The 23,876-nt window shown below is 55.2% G+C and overlaps 2 protein-coding genes across 2 annotated transcripts in view; one reads left to right on the forward strand and one right to left on the reverse strand.

Annotated features, from left to right (window-relative positions):
- Positions 1-252: 252 nt before the first annotated feature.
- On the forward strand, positions 253-13,964 carry ITIH3 (inter-alpha-trypsin inhibitor heavy chain 3). The gene is made up of 22 exons (XM_029918683.1): positions 253-345; positions 965-985; positions 2,118-2,284; positions 2,366-2,470; positions 2,746-2,908; positions 3,296-3,409; positions 4,351-4,476; positions 4,765-4,881; positions 5,129-5,297; positions 5,883-6,008; positions 6,249-6,430; positions 7,719-7,904; positions 8,068-8,207; positions 8,954-9,108; positions 9,797-9,814; positions 10,852-10,875; positions 11,139-11,174; positions 11,301-11,414; positions 11,817-12,021; positions 12,888-13,060; positions 13,267-13,378; positions 13,719-13,964. Exons 1-22 carry the CDS (start codon positions 253-255, stop codon positions 13,846-13,848), a joined length of 2,676 nt encoding a protein of 891 aa, XP_029774543.1. The 3' UTR covers positions 13,849-13,964.
- A 2,775-nt stretch (positions 13,965-16,739) lies between these two features.
- ITIH4 (inter-alpha-trypsin inhibitor heavy chain 4) overlaps positions 16,740-23,876 on the reverse strand; it is a 14,437-nt gene continuing 7,300 nt past the window's right edge. Inside the window, exons 11-23 of the mRNA XM_029917879.1 lie at positions 23,486-23,728; positions 23,075-23,229; positions 22,770-22,796; positions 22,443-22,496; positions 22,234-22,287; positions 21,862-21,987; positions 21,150-21,281; positions 21,001-21,027; positions 20,796-20,912; positions 19,568-19,742; positions 17,652-17,806; positions 17,430-17,526; positions 16,740-16,966 (exon numbers count right to left, since the gene is read on the reverse strand). Of these exons, the coding sequence (XP_029773739.1) occupies positions 16,897-16,966; positions 17,430-17,526; positions 17,652-17,806; positions 19,568-19,742; positions 20,796-20,912; positions 21,001-21,027; positions 21,150-21,281; positions 21,862-21,987; positions 22,234-22,287; positions 22,443-22,496; positions 22,770-22,796; positions 23,075-23,229; positions 23,486-23,728 (1,432 nt within the window). The 3' untranslated portion in view covers positions 16,740-16,896. The remainder of the gene's footprint in view (positions 16,967-17,429; positions 17,527-17,651; positions 17,807-19,567; positions 19,743-20,795; positions 20,913-21,000; positions 21,028-21,149; positions 21,282-21,861; positions 21,988-22,233; positions 22,288-22,442; positions 22,497-22,769; positions 22,797-23,074; positions 23,230-23,485; positions 23,729-23,876) is intronic.

The raw sequence follows: 23,876 nt of genomic DNA on the forward strand, positions 1-23,876 counted from the left end.
GGGAGCCCCGGGCCCATTTGTCAACACACACTTCTGTTTTCGCCTAGAGCCCCCATGTCCCAACACTGTTGACAATCCCCATGGGCCCCCTTGGTACAGGCAGATCTAGGGATGTTACTCCACCCACGCCTGGGTTCCGGGGGAGCCCCCCACCTCCCTCTCTTCCCGTCCCACACTGCAGGTCACTGACCCCACTTGGAAAACACCAGGCTCACCATATAAGGAACTCAGGCCAGGCCCGCTTGCTCAGCGATGGCATCTGCCTGGTGGCCCTGCCTCATCTTGGCCCTGCTCTCTGGCTTGGCGGCCTCTGGCTTCCCAAGGAGCCCCTCCCGGCAACTGGGGGTAAGTCTGCCCCCTCCTCACCATGTGGGCTTGTCACATGGGCAGAGGCAACAGGATGGATGGTCCTCTATGTGGAGCAAGGAGGAGGCAGAAGGCTGCGCAGTGAGAGCTACAGGGGACAGGGCTAGATGTTGGGCTCTTAAATCTCCCTGGGCGTCTGTTTCCCCATCTGTTAAATGGGCAATGCACCAGGAACTGCTCACCTCACTGAGGGGCTTGCAGGTCCACATCTGAGACAAGGGCAGAGGACTTCAGGAAAGGCTGAGCTGAGCCTTGTGAGGTACACCCTTGTGGGGGTGTCTGGGGGGAGGCTTCAGGGGCTTCGGGCCCAAGGCAAGGCAGCATGGTAGGGTATGCGAGGCAGGGAGAGAGCTGGTTTAGTTCTCCCAGCCCTGCTCCTTTGCGAAACCTGGAGACCTGCCCTCTCTGAATCTCAGTTTCCCCATCTACTAAGAGCCCTTTCTACTCTGAAGTAGCTCTGGGTGGGCCCTCTGTCCAGAGGCCCCTCAAGAGGTATGTGGGGGGTCACTGCTGAGCCCTGGCCTCAGCCCAGAGCCTGCTCCCCAGTCATGGCGACCTGGCCTTGGCCTGATTTCTGTGTTTATCTTTGTTTTTACAGAAACGGAGCCTCCCGGAAGGGGTGAGAACTTTCACCAGGGATGGGGTGGGGTGAGGCAGGGCAGGGCTGAGCTGGCTGCCCAATAGCAGAAGGGGCGGGCCATAATGGCAGGTCCCTGACACTTGACAACAGCTCCCAGCCCCTGCCCTGTTGGAACCCCATGTGACTCAAGACCCCTGGGAGACAGTGCCACAGATCCCTCTGGATATGGCGCAGGGCTGCTCTCCCACCAGCCCTTCCTCCTACAAACACTTACCCAGCACTTACCGGTACCAGGGCCTGTGTGCAGGGCTGGGGACACATGTCCTCATGAAGCATCTTTATACACTGCCAGATGTCTCCCTAGACCTTCCTCCGTTCTGTCTGCATTGGAGAGAAGGTGTTGGGGGCACGAAGGTCATCCCCACACATTCCCTTGTTTGGGGACAGAATCAGGCAATTACCAAAGGAGAGGAGGAGGGTGGGCATGTGTGCAGATGTGATTTCTTTCCAAGTGGAGGTGAGCAGGAGGAGCTAGGGTGCTCTAGGGCCAGAGACTTGGTGTGGCCGAAGCACAGATGGTCAGAGAGGCAGCACCTGCCTGGAGGACCTCAGAGTCATGGGGAAGACCGTCCTGAGGGGGATGCGGAGCAGCAGATTTGGGTTTTTATAAGCTCTCCCCGCCACAGCTTGCTTCATGTTCTGTGAACAGACCCAGGGTTAAGGAGGCGGAACAGGACCCTCTCCCCCTTTCCCCACCCCCTCTTCTTGGCACCAACACATGCAATACGGCCCAGCTGAAGTTCCTTCTCATGGTGCAAAACCCCTCCCCCATGGCTTCTTGGTGCTGAGCTCTAAGGAGGACTGAGCTAAGGTGCCTGTGAGGCCAGTGAACAGGGAGAGGCAAAGGCTGAATCAGACAAGGGTCTCACCTGAAAAGGAGCCCCTGGTCTCCGAGAAGAGAGGTGCTCAGAAAGGCCAGAGAATTCCAGAATCAGGGTAGACAACTGAACATGAGGATAGAAGATGCTGCCCAGGCTTCAGACACGGTGACTGGGAAACCAGAGGGGCCACTTACCAGGCAGGGGCTCTGGGCTGTGCTCAGGGAGCTGGTAGGGGAGCAGCCGGGATGAAGGCCTGGTTTCCCAGAGGCAGATCTCCACCCCTCCTGCAGGTCGTCAACGGCATCGAGGTCTACAGCACCAAGATCAACTGCAAGGTCACCTCCCGCTTTGCTCACAATGTTGTCACCACAAGGGCTGTCAACCGCGCAGACACTGCCAAGGAGGTGTCCTTTGATGTGGAACTGCCCAAGACGGCCTTCATCACCAACTTCACCTTGTGGGTGTTACCACGGCAGCTGGCTCTGGGTGGGGAGGGGAGTCTGGCTCAGCATGAGTCCCCAACTCCCCTTTCTTACAGAACCATCGACGGTGTTACCTACCCTGGGAATGTCAAGGAGAAGGAAGTCGCCAAGAAGCAGTATGAAAAGGCTGTGTCCCAAGGCAAGACAGCCGGCTTGGTCAAGTACGTGTGGACCCCCCCGGACTTAGGGAAGAATGTCTGGGCTGCAAAGGCCCTCAGAGATGCAGACAGCAACAGCAACGGCCATTATTATTATTACTGTTATTATTTCATTATTATAGCAAAAGGTGCCTGTAGCTTACAACCTTATCCCACTTTGAAGTGGAGGCAAGCAAGGCTCAGAGAGGGTAGGGTCTCTCCCAAGGGGCTGGGATGGGATTTGAAACGAGGGTCTGAGAAGGACTGCAGGGCAGTCATTGTCTTGCACCCCCATTTAGGGCCTCAGGGAGGAAGCTGGAGAAATTCACGGTCTCGGTCAATGTGGCAGCGGGCAGCAAGGTCACATTTGAGCTCACCTATGAGGAGCTGTTGAAGAGGCACAAGGGCAAGTACGAGATGTACCTTAAGGTCCAGCCCAAGCAACTGGTCAAGCACTTTGAGGTAATCAACCACCCCTGTAGCTCCTGCTGAACCTGCCGGGGTGTGCGAGCGGGGAAGGGCCCTGGGGCAGAGTCCAGAGCAGGGTCAAGAACGCAGAAGTCCGGCCCCAGCATGGCTGAGGAGCATCAGATCTGAAAGCCAAAGGGCAACGCTTTAGTGGTGGCATGGAGGGCAATATGGCGGGTGATGGGAGAGCCTTGGGGTCATGGACCCGTCTATAACTCTTGAAGCCATTTTCTTGGTGGGAGACACCAGGCTTAGTCATTATGAGTTGTCTGGAGGTTGTCCCTGTGCCCTCACTGAGCATCTCAGTCCCCTTGGCCTTGTCCTGGAGGCTGGCTTCTGCACTGTCGCTGAGTGACCCTTCCTTACTCTTGCCCATTCCAGATCGAGGCAGACATCTTTGAGCCCCAGGGCATCAGCACGCTGGATGCTGAGGCCTCATTCATCACCAATGACCTCCTGGGCAGCGCCCTCACCAAGTCCTTCTCAGGGAAAAAGGTGGTGTAATGCCTCTCAGGCCTGGTGGGGGCTGGGGGGCAGGGGCAGGGACCCTGATACTAACAGGACAGTGTCAACCCGGGGGCTTGGCTGAGGTAAATGTGTGTGTGAGAAGGGGAGAGGGAAATACCCACGGCCATTTCCTTTCTCCCGAGGCACCTCTTCCAGGAGGGTCAGGGGCTGCTAGAGATTGATAAACTGCCAGCAGAACTGGGGTCTCATCTGCACCACAGGGAAGAAGGACCATTCATAAGGCCTGATCCCATTCTACCTTGGGAAGTAGGCAGGGCAGGTTATTGTCCATTTTACAGAAAAGGACACTGAGGCCAGGGGGAGTCATTTAGAGCTACTGATGCCACACTGAAGGGTGACCGATGAAAGGGAATCACTTGGCTGGTGGTTGGCTCCAGTTCCTGAAGCCCACAGCTGTTCCAGGCGCCTTGTTTGTTGTGGGCAGTGAATGAATAAAATGTTTACATGAATAGCAAACCTTAGTCATTCAGGACTTCAAAGTCAAAACTGGAGGAGCATAGCGAAGAGGGCGCCTGGCTTCTGTAGGGCAGTGCTTTGGCTCTGGGCCCCCTGCCCTCTCCCTGTCCCCCATCTACCCCCTCCCCCTCTTCTTGCCTCCAATACACACAATACCACCGGACACAAAGTTCCTTCTCATGGTGCAAATCCCCTCCCTGAGTGGCTTCTCGGTGCTGAGTTAAGGAGCCCAAGGGGCCCAGTGAACAGGGAGAGACAAAGGCCGAATGGGACAAGGCCCCTGCCTGCCAAGGAGCCCCTGGTCCCTGATGGGGAGAGAAGTGTTCTGAAAGTCCAGAGCATGCCCAGGCACCTACCTGCAGGCACCTCCTGTGGGGGCTTGGCCTTGCTCCCCAGGGCAGAGTCGACAGGCCCTGGCCATGCTGAGCGAGGCCCTCCATCACCTCCTGCAGGGCCGTGTGACCTTCAAGCCCAGCATGGACCAACAGCGCTCATGTCCAACCTGTACAGAGTCCCTGCTCAACGGAGACTTCATCATCACCTACGACGTGAACAGAGAGTCTCCGGCCAACGTACAGGTGCCTGCCAACTGGCCTTGCCAGGCTGGTTGATTCTCCATCACCCCTACGGGGTGAGGACTGGTGCAGGAGCGGCTGCAGCTGCCTCTTATCCCCAGACCCTGCTTCTCAGGCCAAGGCCAAGTTTCCTGTGCAGCCTGGGGATGGAGGATCATCCAGAGCCTTTGTGTGGCACCCCATGGTGGGTGGGAAAGAACAGCATTTTCTGGAGCTGGTACATGTCTGGTTTCTACCTACAAGAGTTGCTAAAAGTGCGTTGCCTGCAGTCTCTCTCTCTCCCCTTTCCAGATAGTCAATGGCTACTTTGTGCATTTCTTTGCACCTCAAGGCCTTCCTGTGGTACCTAAGAATGTGGTCTTTGTGATTGACGTCAGTGGCTCCATGCATGGTCGGAAAATGGAGCAGGTGCGCTTCTCACTGCAAGTGGGGTTGAGGGGTGGGAGGGAGATACATTTATCTGTAAGTGGATGAAGCTGATATTTCCAGTGAAAGAGAAAGATGGGGGACAGAATAAAAAAAGGGGGATGGGCACAGAGCATCTGCCCCCTTTGGTTGCAGAGAGCGTAGGTCCCAGTGACAGCCGCGCCGCAAGACAGCTGGCTGTCCGCTGCTCGTTCCCAGCTTCTTGTCTGCATGCCCTTCTCTTTCCCAGACAAGGGATGCCCTCCTCAAGATCCTGGAGGATATGAAAGAGGACGACTACCTGAATTTCATCCTGTTCAGTGGGGATGTGACCACCTGGAAAGACACCTTAGTTCAAGCCACTCCTGAGAACATTGAGGAGGCCAGGACATTTGTGAAGAATATTAATGATCAAGGAAGTATGAATGGAGGGAAGAGCAGACACATCCTGTCCCTCCCCCTTGGCCCGAGCAGTCTGCCTCCCCCTTAGGCTTGGGACAGAGCCTCTGCTGGTCTAGGTCCTGCAGACCTCAGCTGGGGGTAGATGTGGGGTGGGGGGCAGCTCAGGCTTGTTACCGGGGTGTCTTCTTTGCAGTCTAGGGGAGCCCATTCTTCCTTTCTCTAATCCATGACCTTGGATCTGGTCCCGGCCAGATAATGCCACAGAGAACGCTTATCTTGGGCCATTTCTTAGGGAAAATGACAAAAGACCTCACACTGCCCCCCTCTCCTCCCAGTGAGTGGGCCTGGAAGTCCACCTGATAGTTTACCAAACTGCTTTTACAATCACCTTACAGCAGCCCCCACAGGCTGGCCCGTTGGTTCCCAGTGAAAGAGTAAGTCATTCATTCTTCACTCGCTGATTCACTCGATCAGTATCTATGGAGTACCAGGGCGCATTGGCTAACAGGGTCCTTAGGCCCAAGAGCAGGGCCTGCTGTCCCGACCTCTTCCACCCTGGTACTGAGGACGCCCTCCCACGGTTCTGTCTATCTGTGTGCCAGTGACCAACATCAATGATGGGCTGCTGAGGGGCATCAACATGCTGAACAAGGCCCGGGAAGAACACAAAGTCCCCGAGAGGAGCACCTCCATTGTCATCATGCTGACCGACGGGGATGCCAATGTTGGTGAGGCAGGAGGGTGTGACTCTGAACCAAAGCCAGCATGCTGCAAGATCCTGGGTGGCTCTCCCCATGGTCCCCCATGGCCTGTGAACCCTTCAAGGGCATGGCCTCGCCCCCCCCAAGGACCACCCCCGGCCCTAACCATCAGCTGGGCCCATGCAGGCGTCAGATATCTTCAGACAGAGCTATTCCAGCTAGTTGCTGGGGCTGGGGCTGCGGTGTGAACACCTCTTTCTCCTGCAGGTGAAAGCAGACCCGAAAAAATCCAAGAGAATGTACGCAATGCCATTGGGGGCAAGTTCCCCTTGTATAACCTGGGCTTTGGCAATAATCTGAATTATAACTTCCTGGAGAACATGGCTCTGGAGAACCATGGGGTGGCCCGGCGCATTTATGAGGATTCCGATGCCAACTTGCAGTTGCAGGTATGCCTTGTCTTGCATACCTCCAGGAATGAGGAGCTCATTACTTCCTCAGACAGTTGTTCCACCAAGTGACAATTTCACTCACTAGAAAGAGCCTTGTCTTGGGCTGACATCTACCTCTAGCTCCCTCTTATCCATCAGTGGTGGTTGATTTCGTCCTCAGGCTACACAAAACAGACCTGCTTCCCCCACAGGACTGCCAGATTAAATACAGGACACCTGGCCAAATATGAGTTTCCGGCAAATAATGAACAGTTTTTTAGTGTAAGCACGTGCCCAAATATTGTATAGCACACTGTGTTAGTTTGCCAGGACGGCCGTAACAAAGTACCACATGCTGGGGTGGGTGCGGGGCGGGGCGGCGGGGAGGCTTCAACAACAGAAATTGTTGCCTCACAGTTCTGGGGGCTAGAAGCCCAATCAACCCTGTTAGTCGGGCTGTTTCCTCCTGAGAGCTGTGGGGAAAGGGTCTGTTCCAGGCCTCTCTCCTTGGCCTGCAGATAGCCACCCTCTCCCTGTCTTTTTGCATCATCTTCCTCATGTGCCTGTCTGTCTCTGGGTCCAAATTTCCCCCTTTTCATAAGGACACCATATATATTGATTGGGATGCACCCCAAAGGCCTCATTTTAACTTGATCGCCTCTGTAACCACTCTCCTCCCAAAAAAAGTCATGTCTGGAGAGAGTGGGGGTAAGGACTTTAACATGTATGTCGGGGGCACACAATTCATCTCGTTACAGACAAACATAGACTAAAAATGAATTCGTTATTTATCTGACATTCAAATTCAGCTGCACGTCCTGTATTTTCATTTGCGAAGTTCAGCAACCCCATTCCTCCCTGGTGCGGGTGACGGCGAATCTTTACAGAGGCACCCCGCCCTCCCCCCCCGCCCCCCGCCCCCCGCCCCGCGCCCCGTGTCTCCGTGTCTCTGCCTTGTCTCTCTTGATCTCTGTGCTCCTGTGCCAAGTCACCTCCTCTGGTCAGCCTCTCCTCCTTTACTTTTCTCTTTCTTACTTTCATTCCAACAAACATTTCTCGAGCACTGCCAGGAACTTGGTCCTTACCTTTCCTATTCTTCCCAGGCTCCACCTGGTGGGGGGAGGGCAGGAAGGCTCCCACAAACTGAAGGACCCGATCAGGGCCATGAGAAAGTGAAGATCAGGAGCGAGGACCAGCCCAACCTGGGGGACTCAATGCCTAGGGAGGCGCCAGTGGGCACCTGCCCACCCCATCCTCTCCAGGTCTGCTTGTGGCCTGAGATGACCAGTCCCCCTCTGGACTCCAGGGCTTCTATGAGGAGGTGGCCAACCCACTGCTGACAAGTGTGGAGGTGGAGTACCCCGAGAATGCCATCCAGGACCTCACCCAGAACGCTTACAAGCACTTCTACGATGGCTCTGAGATCGTGGTGGCTGGGCGCCTGGTGGACGAGGACATGAACAACTTCAAGGCAGATGTAAAGGGCCATGGGGTGAGCTGGGCCAGGGCCAGAACGTGTGCTATGGATGGAGGATCGGCACCCATGGGGCCTGGCCTCCTGCCTGAGGGTCCAGCAGCAGCAGCCCTCAACCTGGGTCCACCTGGTCCAGGCCTCCAGCCCTCCAGCCTCTGGCCTCCTCTCACCCCCACCTCAGGCCATCAATGATCTGACCTTCACAGAGGAGGTGGACATGAAGGAGATGGAAAAGGCCCTGAGGGAGCAGGATTACATTTTTGGGAACTACATCGAGCGGCTCTGGGCCTACCTCACCATTGAGCAGCTGCTGGAGAAACGGTGATCCTGGCGACCCCTCACACAGCCAGGCCCACACCTGGGCCTCCCACACTGCCCCACCACTTACCTGTGCTTGCCCTTGTGCTGGCATTGCTCTGGGGGAGTCCACAAGGAGGAAGGCTCAGCCACACCCAGGGATGCGCTCTGGCACACCCTTCCCAGCTGCCTTCCCCTCTTCTCAGCCCAGCCCCCCAGAACATTTTCCCAGGGGCATAGCCCAACCTGACAGTGGGGGCTCAAGCAGCACCCAGGAGCACCTTGAGGGAAGGGGTGGGCCTCAGCACCCTGTCCCCCGCACCTGGCATGGACCCACAATGATGGTGAGGCTGAGCACAACTGAAGGCTTGGACCCTTGCCCTCAGCCCCAAGAAGGCAGAGCTTGGACCCATCTGCGAGCGCCATGTCGGCCTTCCTTTAGGTGGGGTACACCTCCAACGCCCCTGGTGCAGGGTCTGGCACATGCTGAGCGCTCAGGACATGGACACTATCATGAGTGATTGTAGTGGTGCCATTTCGAGCCCCTTGTAGCTTATAGTGGGGAAACTGAGGCCCAGCCTCAGACACGGCCAGTCCATTCATCCCAGGCGGCTGGTGAACCAGTCTTTTTCTGAGTGCTAGTGGGTTCTACCCTGGGGAAAGGCATTCCCGGGCTGCCTCTGGGGCTCTTGGCCTCATTCTGGGAGTCCCAGCAGAGGAGGCCAGGCAGGGAAAGGTTCTTCGACTGACACTCCTGCCCCTCCCCACAGCAAGAATGCCCATGGTGAGGAGAAGGAGAACCTCACAGCCCAGGCCCTGGAACTGTCCCTCAAGTACCACTTTGTGACTCCACTGACCTCCATGGTGGTGACCAAGCCTGAAGACAATGAGGACCAGACAGCCATCGCTGACAAGCCTGGAGAAGGTGGGCATCGAGAGTGGAGGCCAGAACTCGAAGGGCTTCCAAGACCACCGGGGCCTTGGGTGCCTGGAAGAGGAATGAACCAGGCTGGTGAGACCCAGGCCTGCTGAAAAGGGGCAGGTCCAGGGGGCAAGAGGGGGATATGGCCAAGGGCTGGGGAGGGTGTTGCTGGGAGGGTGAACCCATTGACTTGGACAGTGGGTAGGGGGTGACTAGGAGCCTCCAGGTCTCTAAAGGGATGTGAGTCATCACCTTGCTCAGGGGCATTTCAAGGAAAGGGACTTTGGCTGCAGCAGAGAAAGGCTCAGTTAAACAGGAAGAAGCACTTGCAGCTTGAAAGTTAGTCCTAGGGCATGTGCTTGGGATTGTGAGAGGAAAAGGCCTTGAGAGCCAGAGGCTGGCCCAGGCCTGCTCAACCAGACTCCAAGAGTGGACTCCTAAGTGCCCCTGTACTGGGGTGTGGGGAGGAGGAGGTTGGCATGAGGAGGCACAGGAGCCAAAGAGCTGGCCCAGACCCGGCCTCCGGCCTCTAGGAGCTCCTGGCTCCAGGAGACACACAGTGGTGGGGGACTGCTGTTGGCTAGGAGCCCCACAGCCTGGGGCTGGTGGGATGGGCAGCCAGTTGATGGCATTGATGCTGATACCAGGACTCTGTGGTTCCTAACACACTTCTCCTCCTCCTCCCACACAGGGCCTGCAGATACAGACGGTGAGCCTCAGCCAGTGGTTGGGTGGGTGTCCCAGGAGGAAGACAAGAGAGAACCAAGGAGGCCTTTCCAAGTGCCCATCCCAGGGAGGGGCCCTTAGGACACCTGCAATCAGGTCCCAGCTCTGCCACCAACTAATGAGCCGCCTTGGTCTGAGCTCTGCCCCTTCTGAGCCTCATCAGGTCCTTGTTTGGAGGTGGCTTCCCCTTACTAAAGAGGGACAGTCGGTATAAGAGCATTCTGTGACCTGCAAAAATTAGCAAATTCTCACATCAGACACTGGCACTCCATTAATCCCACCCACAGCAACCCTCTAAAGGAATCCTCTCATGATTCCTACTTTATAGTCAGGAAACTGAGGCATAAAGAGGCTAAGTCTATTTGTTCGAGGACTTAGTCAGCAGGTGGCCAAGCTGGGACTTCAGCCCGGGCAGCCTGGCGCCGGTGCCCACTCTGGGATTCATAGCATTCTGTGTGTCTCTTGTTATCAAATTGCATCCTTGCCCCCAGTAAGCCCACAACCACCAAGCAGGGCCTCCCAGTGCCTCCCAGCCTGCCCCGCCTCCACTGACAGGTGGTTCAATCCTGGCAGCGCATCTGGACCAGGTCATTGCTCTCCCCTCAGCACAGTCCTGTCAAATGCAGTCATGATGTACACACATGTGTGCATGAGTATGTGTGTGTGTGTGTTACTACCAAGACCACCCCAACTGGGGAGCAGGAGTTCGGGGTGCAGAATGGCGTCTGCTGTGAACACTGTTCAAGACAGGAAGCAGACGATCTCATGGTGTACTTAGCCACATCCCAGTGCCACGACCCGGCATAAAGATGACATCCATATTACCACCAGCCCCAGAAGGGAATTCCCTGGGCACATTCCTATTTCTAAAGTCTATATAGGAGTCACATCCCAACCCGGTCTGCCCGGGTTGGGGCTCCCCTGGGGACTGGTAGCCCCAAGCCAGGTAGAAGGCATGGTGTTGGGGGAGAGGGAACCCTCGGACCCAGCTCATGACTGCCCTTCTGCTGCTTTTTTCAGTGGCCCGCTCCATGGCTTACCTGAGTAAGTATATGGCAGCAGCCACTGCCCTCCCCCCACCACAGGGCATCTGCCCAGAGGGCGGCCCCTGCACCTTCTCCTCCAGACTTCTTCCTAAATCTGCTCTCTGCAACAGGCAGATGACTGGGATCCCGAAGAAATGGGAGGTGGTTTGAGAGTATGGGGAAGTGGGAAGGGAAGGCACATGAACCCAAGTCCGGATGTGGGTCCTGGCGCCTTCCCAGGCCTGCTTGTTTAGTTCGACCTCTCTCCCCTTGGGTCCACAGCCAGCTACCAGCCTCCTCAAACACCCTACTACTACGGTGAGTTCCCCCGGCTCCTCCCAGAATGAGACCCAGGCCCCAGAGCCTCCTACCTTTTGGGAGTCTACCCACAAGGTAGTAAGCGAGAGGTCCGGGGAGCCAGCCCTTTTTCTGATGTTCTCTCAGTGGATGGCGACCCCCACTTCATCATCCAAGTTCCACAGAAGGATGATGCCATCTGCTTCAACATTGATGAGGAGCCAGGGACAGTGCTGCGCCTCATCCAGGACCCCATCACAGGTGGGGACTCCGGGCTGGAGCTGGGGCCAAGATCCTCACTCTGCCCAGATGTACCCTCCTTATGTGCGGCTTACTCCTTGAGGGGCTGCCTGGACCACAGGCCCACCAAGTCCCTGGGACCCCGTGGTGTTGGAGAGATGGTTGGGGTGATGGTGGCCCAGGTGATGCCTGTGTCCAGCAAACAGTGCTGCTCTGAACACCACTCCCTGGCCCAGGCAGGGGCTGGTCTGCAGCTCATGTCTAGGAACAGGGAGGGCTGGCTCTGAAGTCCTGGTCTCATCTTGGGGACCCCACACTGGCCCCCCCCTTAGCAGGTCTGGCTAAAGGAGAAGATGCATCCTAAAAACCTGCCTGGACTCAGAAAGGTCTCACTGGCCTCTCACTACCCCATCCCTCTGGCAGGCCTCACAGTTAATGGGCAGATCATTGGCGAGAAGGGAGATAACCCTGACTCCAAGACCAGAAAGACTTACTTTGGCAAGCTGGGCATTGCCAATGCTCACATGGACTTCCGGATGGAGGTGACGCCAGAGAAGATCGCCCTGTGGAATGGAGCTGCACAGAGCACCTTCAGCTGGCTGGACACGGTCACAACCACACAAGATGGGTACGGCCCCGCTCCTGGGTCTTGGAAGTCTAAGGAGTTTCTGAGGGAGTTGGACAAATCCTAGGACAGAAGACCCACAAGGGCTACAGGGGAGACTGGTGGCCTCAGAGTTCAGTCCTTGCCCAGGGAAGGATGACCACAATGGCCCCAGCCAGAATTGGTAGCTGGACAGTTCAGAGGACTAATTTTTTTTAATGTTTATTTATCGAGAGAGAGAGAGAGAGAGAAAATCCCAAGCAGGCTCCACACTGTTAGCATAAAGCCCAACTGAGCTCTGGCTCAGTCTCACGAACTGTGAGATCATGACCTAAGCCTAAATCAAGAGTTAGACACTTAACTGACTGAGCCAACCAGGCACCCCCACAGGACTGATCTTGAGGGAAGGGCTGTGTGGACATAAGTATTAGGGGACCTATACAATCTGATAACACATGAATCCTCATCTTCACCTTCTCTTGCTAAACTTATTAGCTCTCCAACTGCTTAGCCTCTCCAAGGTCTTCAAGTCACCTGGAGCCTAGTGGATAGGGCAGAGGCATTATTCCCAGTGAAGCCCAGAGAGGGGTGGAACCTATCCCAGGCCACCAGGAAGCCAGTGGCTGAGCTGAGGATTGATCCCATGTCTCCAGACTCCCAGGACAGCCCTGTCTTCTGCTTACCGAAGAACAAGGATCCACTCAGTAGAGGGCATAGTCATCACGCATGAGGCATCTTCTCTCTGACACCTCTGAGATAGTGTCCAGACTCTGTGTGCTCCTGGGTGCCATGTACGGGGAAGGCCCTATTGAGATGCCCTCGATTCAGATGCTCGGTATCGTGGCTGCCACTGGGCCCTGCTTGCTGACCTCCTTCCTCTTCTCCCCTAGGCTGTCTGTGACCATCAACAGGAAAAAGAATATGGTGGTCTCCTTTGGAGATGGGGTTACTTTTGTGGTCGTCCTGCACCAAGTATGGAAGAAGCATCCTGTCCACCAAGACTTTCTGGGCTTCTATGTGGTGGACAGTCACCGGATGTCAGCACAGACACATGGGCTGCTGGGTATGGAATGTTCAAGCTTCAGACTGTTAAGGATACATGGTAGAGGGGAAAAGCCACATGAAAGATTGTCCTAGTCACCGGACCAAGCACACAACACCCAGTCAGCCTTTGCATCAACCCCAGGAGGCTAGTGGCTGTCTTACCCATGGTGATGGCAGAGGCTGACAGTGTGCAGGGGCTGACAGCATGAATGTTTTTGTTCCCAGGACAATTTTTCCATCCCTTGGACTTTAAAGTGTCCGACATCCACCCAGGCTCTGACCCCACAAAGCCAGATGCCACAATGGTGGTGAAGAACCATCGGCTGACGGTCACCAGGTAACAGAACTCTGACATCCTCACCCCACCCAGTAACAAGACAGGAGGAGAAAGCCCTCTTCACCCAGGCACATTGGCCTGGCAGGTTCTTGTCTCCTGTGGGGTACCTACTCGTTTCCTTCTGGGGTCCTGACCTCCCGCCCCCTCTAGGCCCCTCCTAATCAGGAAAAGACTAAACGTGGCCCCCTAGAGGGAGTTAATCATTTGATCTCTTTCTTGACCAAAGAGTTCTGGACCCAGAATTGGCAACTTCACACGCTTTTCCAGCCTTAAGTCCTGGAGCGTAGCAGCCGTCTTGCCCACCCTGTGTATATCACAGTGTCTCTTTCCTTTTTCCCAGGGGTTCCCAGAAAGACTACAGGAAGGATGTCAGTGTCGGCACCAAGGTCGCCTGCTGGTTTGTCCACAACAACGGGCAAGGGCTGATTGACGGTGTCCACAGCGACTACATTGTCCCCGACCTGTTCTGAGCCGACGTGTCAGCTCTGCTGAGATGGCTGGCCCAGCTCGCCTGGCCTCTGGAACAGGGCCACGGACCAGGGTCTCAGGGAGGGCTGTGACAATAAAGGCTGAGGGGACACGGCCACCAGCCTCTGCATGTCTCTCTGAGCCCCTGCTCTAGGGACCAGGCAGTTGGGCCCCAAGGTAGCTCAAAAGAGGGGCTGGCCACTAGGATGGCAATTCCCTGGGGCTCTCCATGGATGTGGGGAAAAGACGGGGTTGGTTGGGGGTAAGCACTTTTGGGAGCCACATGTATAATGATTTGGGAAGGAAAAAAACAAATCGACTCTGGTGTGAAGGGGCTAAGAAGTCAAGAAGAGTTGAGTGCATTTCAGAGTCCAGGAGGGTAATAAGAAAAGGCAGGGGTCAGGCACAGTAGCCACCATTAGGACCCACAGGCCTGAAGATCCTTCTATGATGCAGAAGCAGGGGGTGCTCCAGAGCAGACATGGCCTGCCGCTCATGATGGGTGTCCTTCAGCCCTCTGTCTTCCCGTTATCTAGCCGTCCACCTCCCACCCCATCCACTAGTCATCCAGCCATCTATCCATTTGGCAGATAAACCCAACATTCTGGGCCAGAATCTGGGGGCACACAGCTTAGTGTACATTTTCTCTTTGTGTCAGTGCCCTAAGTTTGCGGCGGTTAGGCTGGAAATTCCTAAGATCCTCCAATCCCTAAGATCCTCCGATCACAGCTCATGGTGACTGCCCACTCTGCCCCCACAGTAAGTTCTGGGTGGGGTCAGAGAGAGACTCCCAGAGGAGGGGCCCTGAGGGCCCTCAGCCTGGACAACCCTCTCCCACCTGGGCAACTGCAACACCCCTTCTTGGGTCTCCCTGCTTCCAGAGAAAGACTTTGTAGAGCAGAACCAATCATCACTCCCTGCTTAAAACCCTATCAATGACACCTCCCACCCACTGATCTTGGGAGAAAGACCAATGTCCTACCTATGGCCTGTCCAGCGTCACTAACCCCACACACCAGGTGTCTCCCCTCACTTTCAGGGTTCCAGACACACAAACTGCTTCCAGTCCTATGAACCTAACTCCTCACATCCCAGATCCTTTGCCTCTGCAGTTCTCGCTGCCTGATGGGCTATGGGCATGTTGGGCAGAGGGCACCCATTGCAGGAAGCAGTGGGCAGCTTTGCTTGATGGCAGAACAGGGGGACTACAACTTTCTGGATGAGGTTTGAGTGAGACTGGGAATGGACACAAATGCCAGTGTGGGTGAGGGTGGGATCTGGCGATGGGTCACCAGGAAGTTCCCCTACCTCCCACTCCACGGTCTCATCTGCCTGAGTCAGAACACGGTTCCCCAGGGTCTAGGGGCTTGGTGGAGGGTACTGGGGAGGCCAATCCAGGAGAAAACCTAAGTGGCCAGGCCTTGCTTCCCCCTGGGCCCCAGGTTGACTGAGGAGCCATGCAGCTTTAAACCAGTCAGTTTTCACATCTGTAAAATGGGGAGAAGGATCCTGCCAGATGGCAGTGAGCAAAACAGCAAAGGGCACGGAGCTCCTTTCACCTGCTCACAGAGGACACCTGCCCTGCAAGTGGGGCTGGGCCAGGAAGTCGCCGATGACCCCTCTGCTGTTCACCAAGTCCACAGCCCCAGCCCAGCTCCTGGGGTCCCGGGGGGTGAGTGTGGGGTGGGCACTCGTCTCGCATCCAGGCATGTCAGAGCTCTGGTCTGAGCCCCTCCATGTGACTTTAACAAGGCGACTCAGCCTTGACCCCAACCTGCCCGCTAGGCTCCATGGAGATGCAGCGGCTCAGCCGGAGTGTTCCTGTGTATTTGGCAAACCTGCTGCTGGAGGCCTCCCACTGGCCTCTCCCCTGAGGCTTCTAGAAAGAATCACTCTGCAAACATCTTGTAAGGCTCTAGAGCCGAGAAAAGACTGCTTTCCGCGCTGATCTAGACTGCTTCCTCTCAACAAGCAAGCGAGCTCAATTTCTCCTTTCTCTTGGCTGCCGGGAAGCTTGGCACAAAGCTTTGTGCTGCTCTAGCTTGCCTTACCCTGGTGCCTGCGATCTAGCTCTTCCTCTGCTTGTTTCTTTTATTCTTATTCTTATGGTTTTGCATTTGTTCTCTTCATCATTTTTATTTGTAAGCCAAAGACGTGTCATTTTTTAAGAAGGAGGTGGAGGAATTGTAAATGTTTAGGTGTGCTTCGCCTGTGCAGGAACTGGGTGCAATCTTTGGCGAGCCTACCCCTGGAGCATGGATGGGAGAACAGACCCCCAGCAGCCCAGGGCCCTGGAGCACCCTCATGAGACACAAGGCTCTTGGGGGCAGATGCTTGCTTCCTCCCTGGGCCGGGGGGCGGGGGACCTCATCTGTGTCTCCCCCGTATACCAGTGTTAGCCTCTTGACCAGGCAGTGAGCAGACAGGCCTGATCCAGAGCACAGGTGTGAAAATCAAACCGTGTCATGCAAATCCTATCCCCCCGGGGCCCAAGAGCTTGCTGAGAGGTTGGAGAGTTGGCTTATAAAGAACTACCCAGTTGGTGCCCGCCCAGGGCCACTTGTGTTTCTCAGAAGAACTTCTACCCAGTTCACTCTTTTTCTTCTTTCGTTGTTAGTCAAAACTGGTTTTCAGACTCAGTGACCACCAAGCAGACGGAACCTTTGCTCCCAGAGAATGTCCTTCTGCCCTAGTCTCCAGCCAGGGGCTGCAGCAATGTTTTAAATGGGTGGTTTAATCTCTTAAAATCTTAGCTTCTCTGCTTGTAAAATGAAGAGACTGGACTGAAAGTTCTTCATGGGCCTTAATGGCCACAGGCCTTTGAGGGGCTCACAGTGGAAGATTCTAATGGGATTCTGAGGCCCAGGGATGTATCCAGATGCAACCACAGATGTCCATTTCCTGGGCTCACAGCACCTTTATTTGGAATGAGTAGGAATATCCCTCCCCATCACAGTCCAGGCCCCACAGGCGGTCTTCTGGTCACAGGGTGGCAGCTCTCTGCACACAGAGGGGTGGCCTGGGGGGTGAGCATGACCCCTCCCACATAACTACAGCTCCACGGACCAGCAGGAAATCTCTGTTCCTGGGAGCCCCTCTTGGTAATCCAGCTTGAGCAATCTGGGATGGATACACGGAGAGACAGAAAGATAGGCGGTCACCAAATCTCAGGTGTGGTGGGAAGAGACGGAGGCAGCTGGGGTTAGGACCATGGAGGGTAGAGGGTTTGGGGGCCTTAGAATTTCCTCCAGCACATGCTGACAAGGCCGGGTCACCACGTGGACCCAGCTGTGCGTGTTCTTCAGGGCTCAGGGCTCTGAGAGTCCGGGAGGAGATTCCTACCGCCCCCAACTCACCCTAGTGATCTCTGGCCTGGGGGGTTTTCTGTAGGTCTGAGCTGACTGTCCTCTATGAGGTCACTGAGAGCTGGGTCAGAGATCACTAAAGAGTATCAACCTTTGCACTCACTGTCTCTAGCTTCCAGGCAGGGACAGAGGAGGAGGGCCGCCCCCCCCCCCAGCCCAGTTCCCAGCCTCCCAGCCCCCACACCCGGCCAGGCTCAGTGGCCTGCCTGCGGAGTCACCTGGTGGCAGAGTAGTCATGGCCCTGAACGCTCAGTGTTCGCCTGCTATCATCTGCCGCTGCTGGGGGCCCCCAGAGCACGTCCTGGTAGAACTGGCCTGAGACACAAAGGGTGGGTCAGCAAGGAATAAAGATGGAGGTTGGGAGACACAGAGGTGAAGAGCACTGCCTAGTCACAGGCAGAGGTGACTTCTGAGGATGCCCTGAGCCACGGGCAACTTACCAAGGGTCCCACCAACGTGGCTAGAGAAGCGGTCCGTGTCCTGCAGAAGGAGACGCAGTCCCTTCCCAGGGCCGTCCCAGGGGAGCAGGCCGATGGTCACTTTGTCTGGGCTGCTGAGCAGCAGGAGTCCTGCCTTGTCCATGGTCATGCTGAGGCTGTGAGGACACCCATGTTCTGAGCATTCGAGGTGGGAGTGGCCTTGGGTGGGAAGTCCCTTAAATGTTCTGGGCTTCGCTTTCCTCACTGGTAAACTGGGACCATCTTAGTGGTATCTGGTGTATTATTTATAAAATAAAACAGATTCCTTTCCCACCTGGTTTTCTTCGACTAGTTTTTTTTCTTTTATATTATATTTATGTTTGAGAGACAGCGTGAGCAGGGGAGGGACACAGAGAGAAAGAGACACAGAATCTGAAGACAGGGTCCAGGCTCTGAGCTAGCAGTCAGCACAGAGCCTGACGCGGGGCTTGAACCCATGAACCATCAGATCATGACCTAAGCCGAAGTCAGACTTTCAACCGACTGAGCCACCCAGGCACCTCTTCTTAGACTAGTTTCTTATAAATTAGTTTTATATGATTTAGTCAATTGTCTGATACATTCATTCTATCCCTTTCATTTTTATGGCTAGTGCCACTTCCTTCTGATGATTAGTGTTACTTAGGTCTAGAAAAGCAAGTCCCTTTTCATTCTATCCTGTCCTTTTTTACTTAAGACAATCTTTGAGATTTTTACCTTTTTTGTTTTCTTAGGAATGTTAGGCTCCTGTAAGCATGTTGAATAGGACCCTGCTGTTACTCTGAGGTTATTTTAAATGGAACTGCCCTAAATTTACACTGTTCTAGATGCAATGTACAAGGTGTGGTCTGTTTTCCCTTCGGTCTATCTTCTGTAGCTCATGGAAGTATTTGGACTTTCTCTCACTGCAGGTGATAGGAATTCTTCATTCCATCTTCTAGTATATATGTCTGAGGCACAGAAATTCTGTCATTCTTTGTGCATTTATCAGATAATAGGAAACATTAATACCTCTCCTGAACTTGGATGGTTTTCAGGTGAGCCCCTCAGATTTCCGAGGCACCCACTCATTTGTCACGTGGAAACCAGTCTCCATGGTACGGCACAGTGAGAGGGCAGAGGACAAGGCTCTCTGTACTCGGTACAGGCTGGGGGTTGTGTACTGCTCAATGAGGGCCAGCGTCCTTGGCCCCACTCCCAGGCCCTTGGTGGCCTCCAGAGCTGGCAAGCTGCCTCTTGAAAGCTCTCTGGTAGGGCAGCCTCACCCAGAAGAGATGGCTGTCCACCTCCATTACCCACCAGCTGCCCAGTGTTTAATGTCAGATAGACTTGTCTCTTATCACAGCTCCAGGAGTATGCTAAGGGTGACATTCATAGCCTCCCCTGGGGGACAATGCTCTCCAGCTTCTCATTATTGTCACTATTAGCTCACCGCACAGACAGCACGGCCCTCCACTGTATCCAGTGGGCACCAGACTATCCAACGGGCGCAGTACTCCTGGATCACATCCCCTCATTGGACCTTCTCCTCACCCTCTGACTCAGGGCTGGGTGATTATCTCTGGTTATGAGTAAGGAAACAGAGGAGCTAAGCAGCCTGCCCAGGGTCACACAGGACTGGCAGTAGAGCCAGCTCCAAGCCACACTGTACCCTACATGGGGTAGTAACCTGGGTTAGGTGTCAAGGCAGCTGGGTTCCAGCACAACCCCTCTGCACTCTCCAGAGTGGGAAGGTATGGGCAGGGCTCTCCGAACCTTGGCCCCTCCTGTGGGTGAAGCCCACTGCAAGAGACTCACACTCAGCCGCCCCATCCCCAGGCCCATGGGCCCAAGTCATTTGTCAGCACTGTCACCAGTGAACTAATGTGGCCAGAGAGGTACCCAGCCTGGGGCCTTACCCGGGTATCACTGAGAACAGTGTCCCCTTCCACTTATAGGCAGAGTTTCTTCGGTTTCGAGTCACTACCACGTGCTCAGGGGAGGCGCGGACCTGCAGCTGTGGGTTCTTGAAGGTCACCTCGATCCACGAGAACTGGGCCTTCTCCGTCTCATACTGGCCTCTCACCTCAATCCCTGAGAGGGCCAGGAGCAGAGAGGTCAAGGCCATGGCCCAGGCTGAGCATTGGCCTGGATGAGAGGTCTGCCCAAACCCCTTCTCAACAGCTCACTTTCTTAGTCCCCTTTCCCCAACACTTCCTCCCACAACCTCTCCCTCACCCCCTGGTTTCATATGGCTTTGGAAGGGCCCCCAAATCCTCAGTGATGGCCACCTTCAGATGAGCCCTTTGAGAAGGCAGATCCTGTCTAAAATCAACGAATATTCATAAAGCCCCTGCAGTGTGGCTGGCCTGACGTGGTGCTACGGCCAAGAGCGAGATGGAAGAGGAGTGATGCCCAGCTCTGGGAGCAAACGGGCCATGGCCTGGTGAGATGAGTAGTAGACTGTGTGGAGCTGGGAGGAGTGAGGGAGCTGTAGGTGCTCACTGGCTCTGGGTGGCTCTGCAGGCATGTGTGGGCCATCTCCCCATGCTGTGCGTCCTCCCATCTGACCTGATGCTCAGTTCAGCCATAAGACCCTTCTGGGGGTGGGGAGTGCAGGCCTGGCCAGCACACCTATCTCCTCCTTCCATTCAGCTGCTCCACACCCTCCAGAGTCCCATCAGTACCTTCCAGGGCTCTGCTTCTGCTTTCCCCTCCTTTTGCCCAGGGGGCCCCCACTTGTCTGCCAAGGCTCAAACGTTCCTCTATGACCCCGTGCAGTCTCCCCTGACCCTCAGACAGCTCGTCTCCTCTTTTGGCTCACTTCTATGTCGCTCTGGGCACTGACTATGGGCCTCTGAGCTTATATATGCCCAGTCTGTTCCCCCACCCCTGAAGTATGGCAGTGCCTGCGGACAAGTCCACATATTATCTCCCTGGAGTACCCAGGACACCCAGACCCGCATATGTCATGTAAGTGCAAGTGTCAGTGCTCAGAGGCATGGCCATACCATGACCTGGCACAGGCCCACGTGGGGTAAAGTGTGTCTTCATGGACAGGTGTCCCATTATTGTCTCTGGGGTAGTAAGTGGGAGTGAGTGGCATCTGGGTCTCTCTGGATGGATGATTGGGTGTGCACCTCTCACCTTGGTCAGGGTCTGAGAGCAGGGTCATTGGCCCCTGAGAGTGCTTGATGTCCACACAGAGGCGGTTCACACTCTGTCCGGGCAGTGTCAGGATGACAGGAGGTGCCTGGATGGGGGCTGGGACAGCAGGTGCAGTTCCTAGAGCAGGTAGAGCAGGCTGGGAGGTAAGGGCAGGGAGGGGGCCTGAGGGAGGCTGACAACTTACCGGGGGGTGAGTCTGTCTTGGCTGGTTCTGAAAGAAGAAAGAGTCTGGGTTTAGACAGCCCCTTCCTGGAGAGTGAGGGAGCAGGGAGGGATGGAGGAGCAGATGCCTGTGGCCAGGGATCCCTCTCAACTTCAACACGGGAAACCCACGTGATGAGTCCATAGAGCTCCCTGAGGGTTTCCTCTTCCGATGCCTCTGCGTTACAGTAGTAGGTGTGTCAGTGGCTCTGGCCTTGGTTCTTAAACCCGTACTATGAAACACTTCATCAGGAATGGAGGGGGCTGATGGTGCCGAAGCAGCATTAGTGCAGGGACAGCCAGAAACAGAAAGGAAGAAGGCAGTCAGGATTGAGAGCAATCCTCACACCCTCCAGCCATCACTGCCACCTGCCACCCACCCAGCCCCACAATCCCTGCCTCACATACATCCAACTTAGAAGAGCCTTTGTAATGAGATTTTCAAACAGCAAAGCATGCTATTAGGGAAAATGCAGAGGACATAGGGTCTAGCCTGGCTCTGTGCTATTTCTGAGTCCAGATTTGGGATCAGAAATAGGTCAAGGGACCACCGTTGGCTTTGGAAATGGAGGAAGCCTTCCCTTTCTAGGAGGTTCCATCCTGAGCCAGCCTCCAGAGTGTCATGAATCTGATCCAGTGAAAATAAAGGACACATTACTTTGGAGCGTCTGGGTGGTTCAGTCGGTTAAGTGTCTGACTTTGGCTCAGGTCAGATCTCACAGCTCGTGGGATGGAGCCCCGTTTCAGGCTCTGTGCTGGTGCTAATTACATCTCCAACTCTATAGGCAGGTTTAATGATCGCCTGAAGGAAACTAGACTCTCAGAGGGTCAGAAAGTGGCTTACCTAACAACATGTCTGGTAGCAGCGACTCCCTAAACCCATGGTAGGTTAGACGGGAAGAAGGAGAATCAAGAGGTCCTTGTGGTCCGATTCTCCCTGGGTTACCAGTTATCTTCCAGTATGATCCAGCTTTGGAAAAGTGGGCACATGTAGTCTTCTCTGAAGTAGTGTTGTGGGTCCCCCACAGCCTGGGCTCTGGGACCCACCCCAGGAGAGGGATGTGGAGAGGGTGGATGGCTCCCTTCCCGGCACTCATCACTCTGAGAGCCTCTCCTCCCAGGGCCAGAAGAAGTTCAAAGTAGGAACAAAGGACCCTTCTTGAACTCCTTGGCTCCTCCATCCCCCACCCCGTCGCCAGCCCCTGATTCAAATTACCTGGTCCTCTGTAGGTGTTTCCTTCGAGACGGACGGAGTCTGGATAGCTGCTCCCTAATTAGACACAATTGGACTTAAGGCCCAGAGCTGCCAGCCAGCCAGGTGTGCCAGGCCAGCCACACCCCCACCAACCAGGGCAGAGCCTAGTCTGTGGCCAGGGCCACCCTTCTGTCAATCTCCCACCCCTCTCCCCTCTCCTCCTTTGCCACCTGTTAGTCTGAATCTTCTGTCTCCCGTGGTATGAAATCTGGCCAAAGGAGGACCTGGAAATCAGAGGGACCTGGGTTTGCTTGATAGATGTACCTTTCTAGGGCCTGCAGGTGAACGGAGATTGTATCCCTAGTGCCCAGGGCAGGCCCCAAGTGGCAGTCAGTATCTGAACCTACAAGTGACTAAATGCACCCATTTGCTTAGGCAGATGTTGCCCCTTGCTGGCAGTGGGCTGGGCTGAAGAGGCCCTGGCCCGCAACCTCAAGGGGCTGGTGCCTTAGGCTGTGTTGGCCAACTGTTCCCAGCCCAGCCTTTGAGGCCCTTACCAAACTGGAAGTGCCTGTGTTTGTTTTCTGGATAAAACAAAAAGAGAGAAAGAAAGAAAGACACTGTTAGAGTGATTTTGATAAATCTCTCATGCTTGTACTTAACCTTGCTTTCTAACCCCAGCACTAAATGGGTGCAGTAAACTCTGGGGACAGGAGACCTGGCCTCAGCTACCACATCAACGAAATGGGAGGTGTCTCTTGGGGTTCCTGGGACATTAGGGGTGGCAGGGTCGGGGTCTTGGTTGGGATACAGGGGAAAGGCTGTGCTGCCAAGGAGGCTGGGGTCTTACTCTCACACCCACCTGTTTCCACGGGCTTCTCAGCAACTTCAGACTGTTCTTTGCCTTCAGGTTTGGTGACCACCATGGACGTGAGGGGCGTGACAAAACTGTACTGCAGTGACAAGTTCAGAGCTCGGGTCTCAAGGGCCTGCTTCTCAGCATCAGATGCCGAAATCCTGCAGGTTAAGGACATCACAGGCTCAGCAGGCCGCTGGAAGCCTTGTCAGATTCTCCCTCCCTTCCAGACCCTTCTGGGAGGGTTCCACTGGGAGAGTCTGGAGCTCATACAGGGTGTCACAACCCCCTCTCTCCATGCTTGGGAGATACCCTGTGCCCGCTGGCCACCCCGCCCCCCGCAAGTGGGAAGCTTGGGAAGGTGCTCAGGCTATGTGCAGCTGTCCCGGTGGGCCCTTGAAGGTGTGGGGTACCCACATTTTCTCCAGCAGTTGCTGGATGGTCAGATACGCCCAGAGTCTCTCCATGAAGCTGTGGAAGATGTACTTGGGGCTCTGGAACTCTCCCTCCTTCTCCGCCACACTGGACTCCATTTGGAAGGTGATGTTTTGCATGTGCTGGAAAGAGGGGTCTGGTCGGGACAGGAGCCTTGAGGGCCTGGGGCTTCCAAGTGCTCCCACACAAAACCTGCTTGGAACTGGGGCAGCCCCCATGCATCGACTGTAAGGACCAAATTACCTTTGAGTAGAGTGAGGGGTGGGGAGGGAGTTTGGAGTACAAGAGCCTCAGTCAGAGAGCCTCCCAAGATGAGAAGGAGGTGGAGATAAAAGGTAGCAAACCATCCAACATGGCAGACCCAGAGCTGGGC

The sequence above is a fragment of the Suricata suricatta genome, chromosome 12 (assembly GCF_006229205.1).
Source record: "Suricata suricatta isolate VVHF042 chromosome 12, meerkat_22Aug2017_6uvM2_HiC, whole genome shotgun sequence".
Classification (NCBI taxonomy): Eukaryota; Metazoa; Chordata; class Mammalia; order Carnivora; family Herpestidae; genus Suricata; species Suricata suricatta.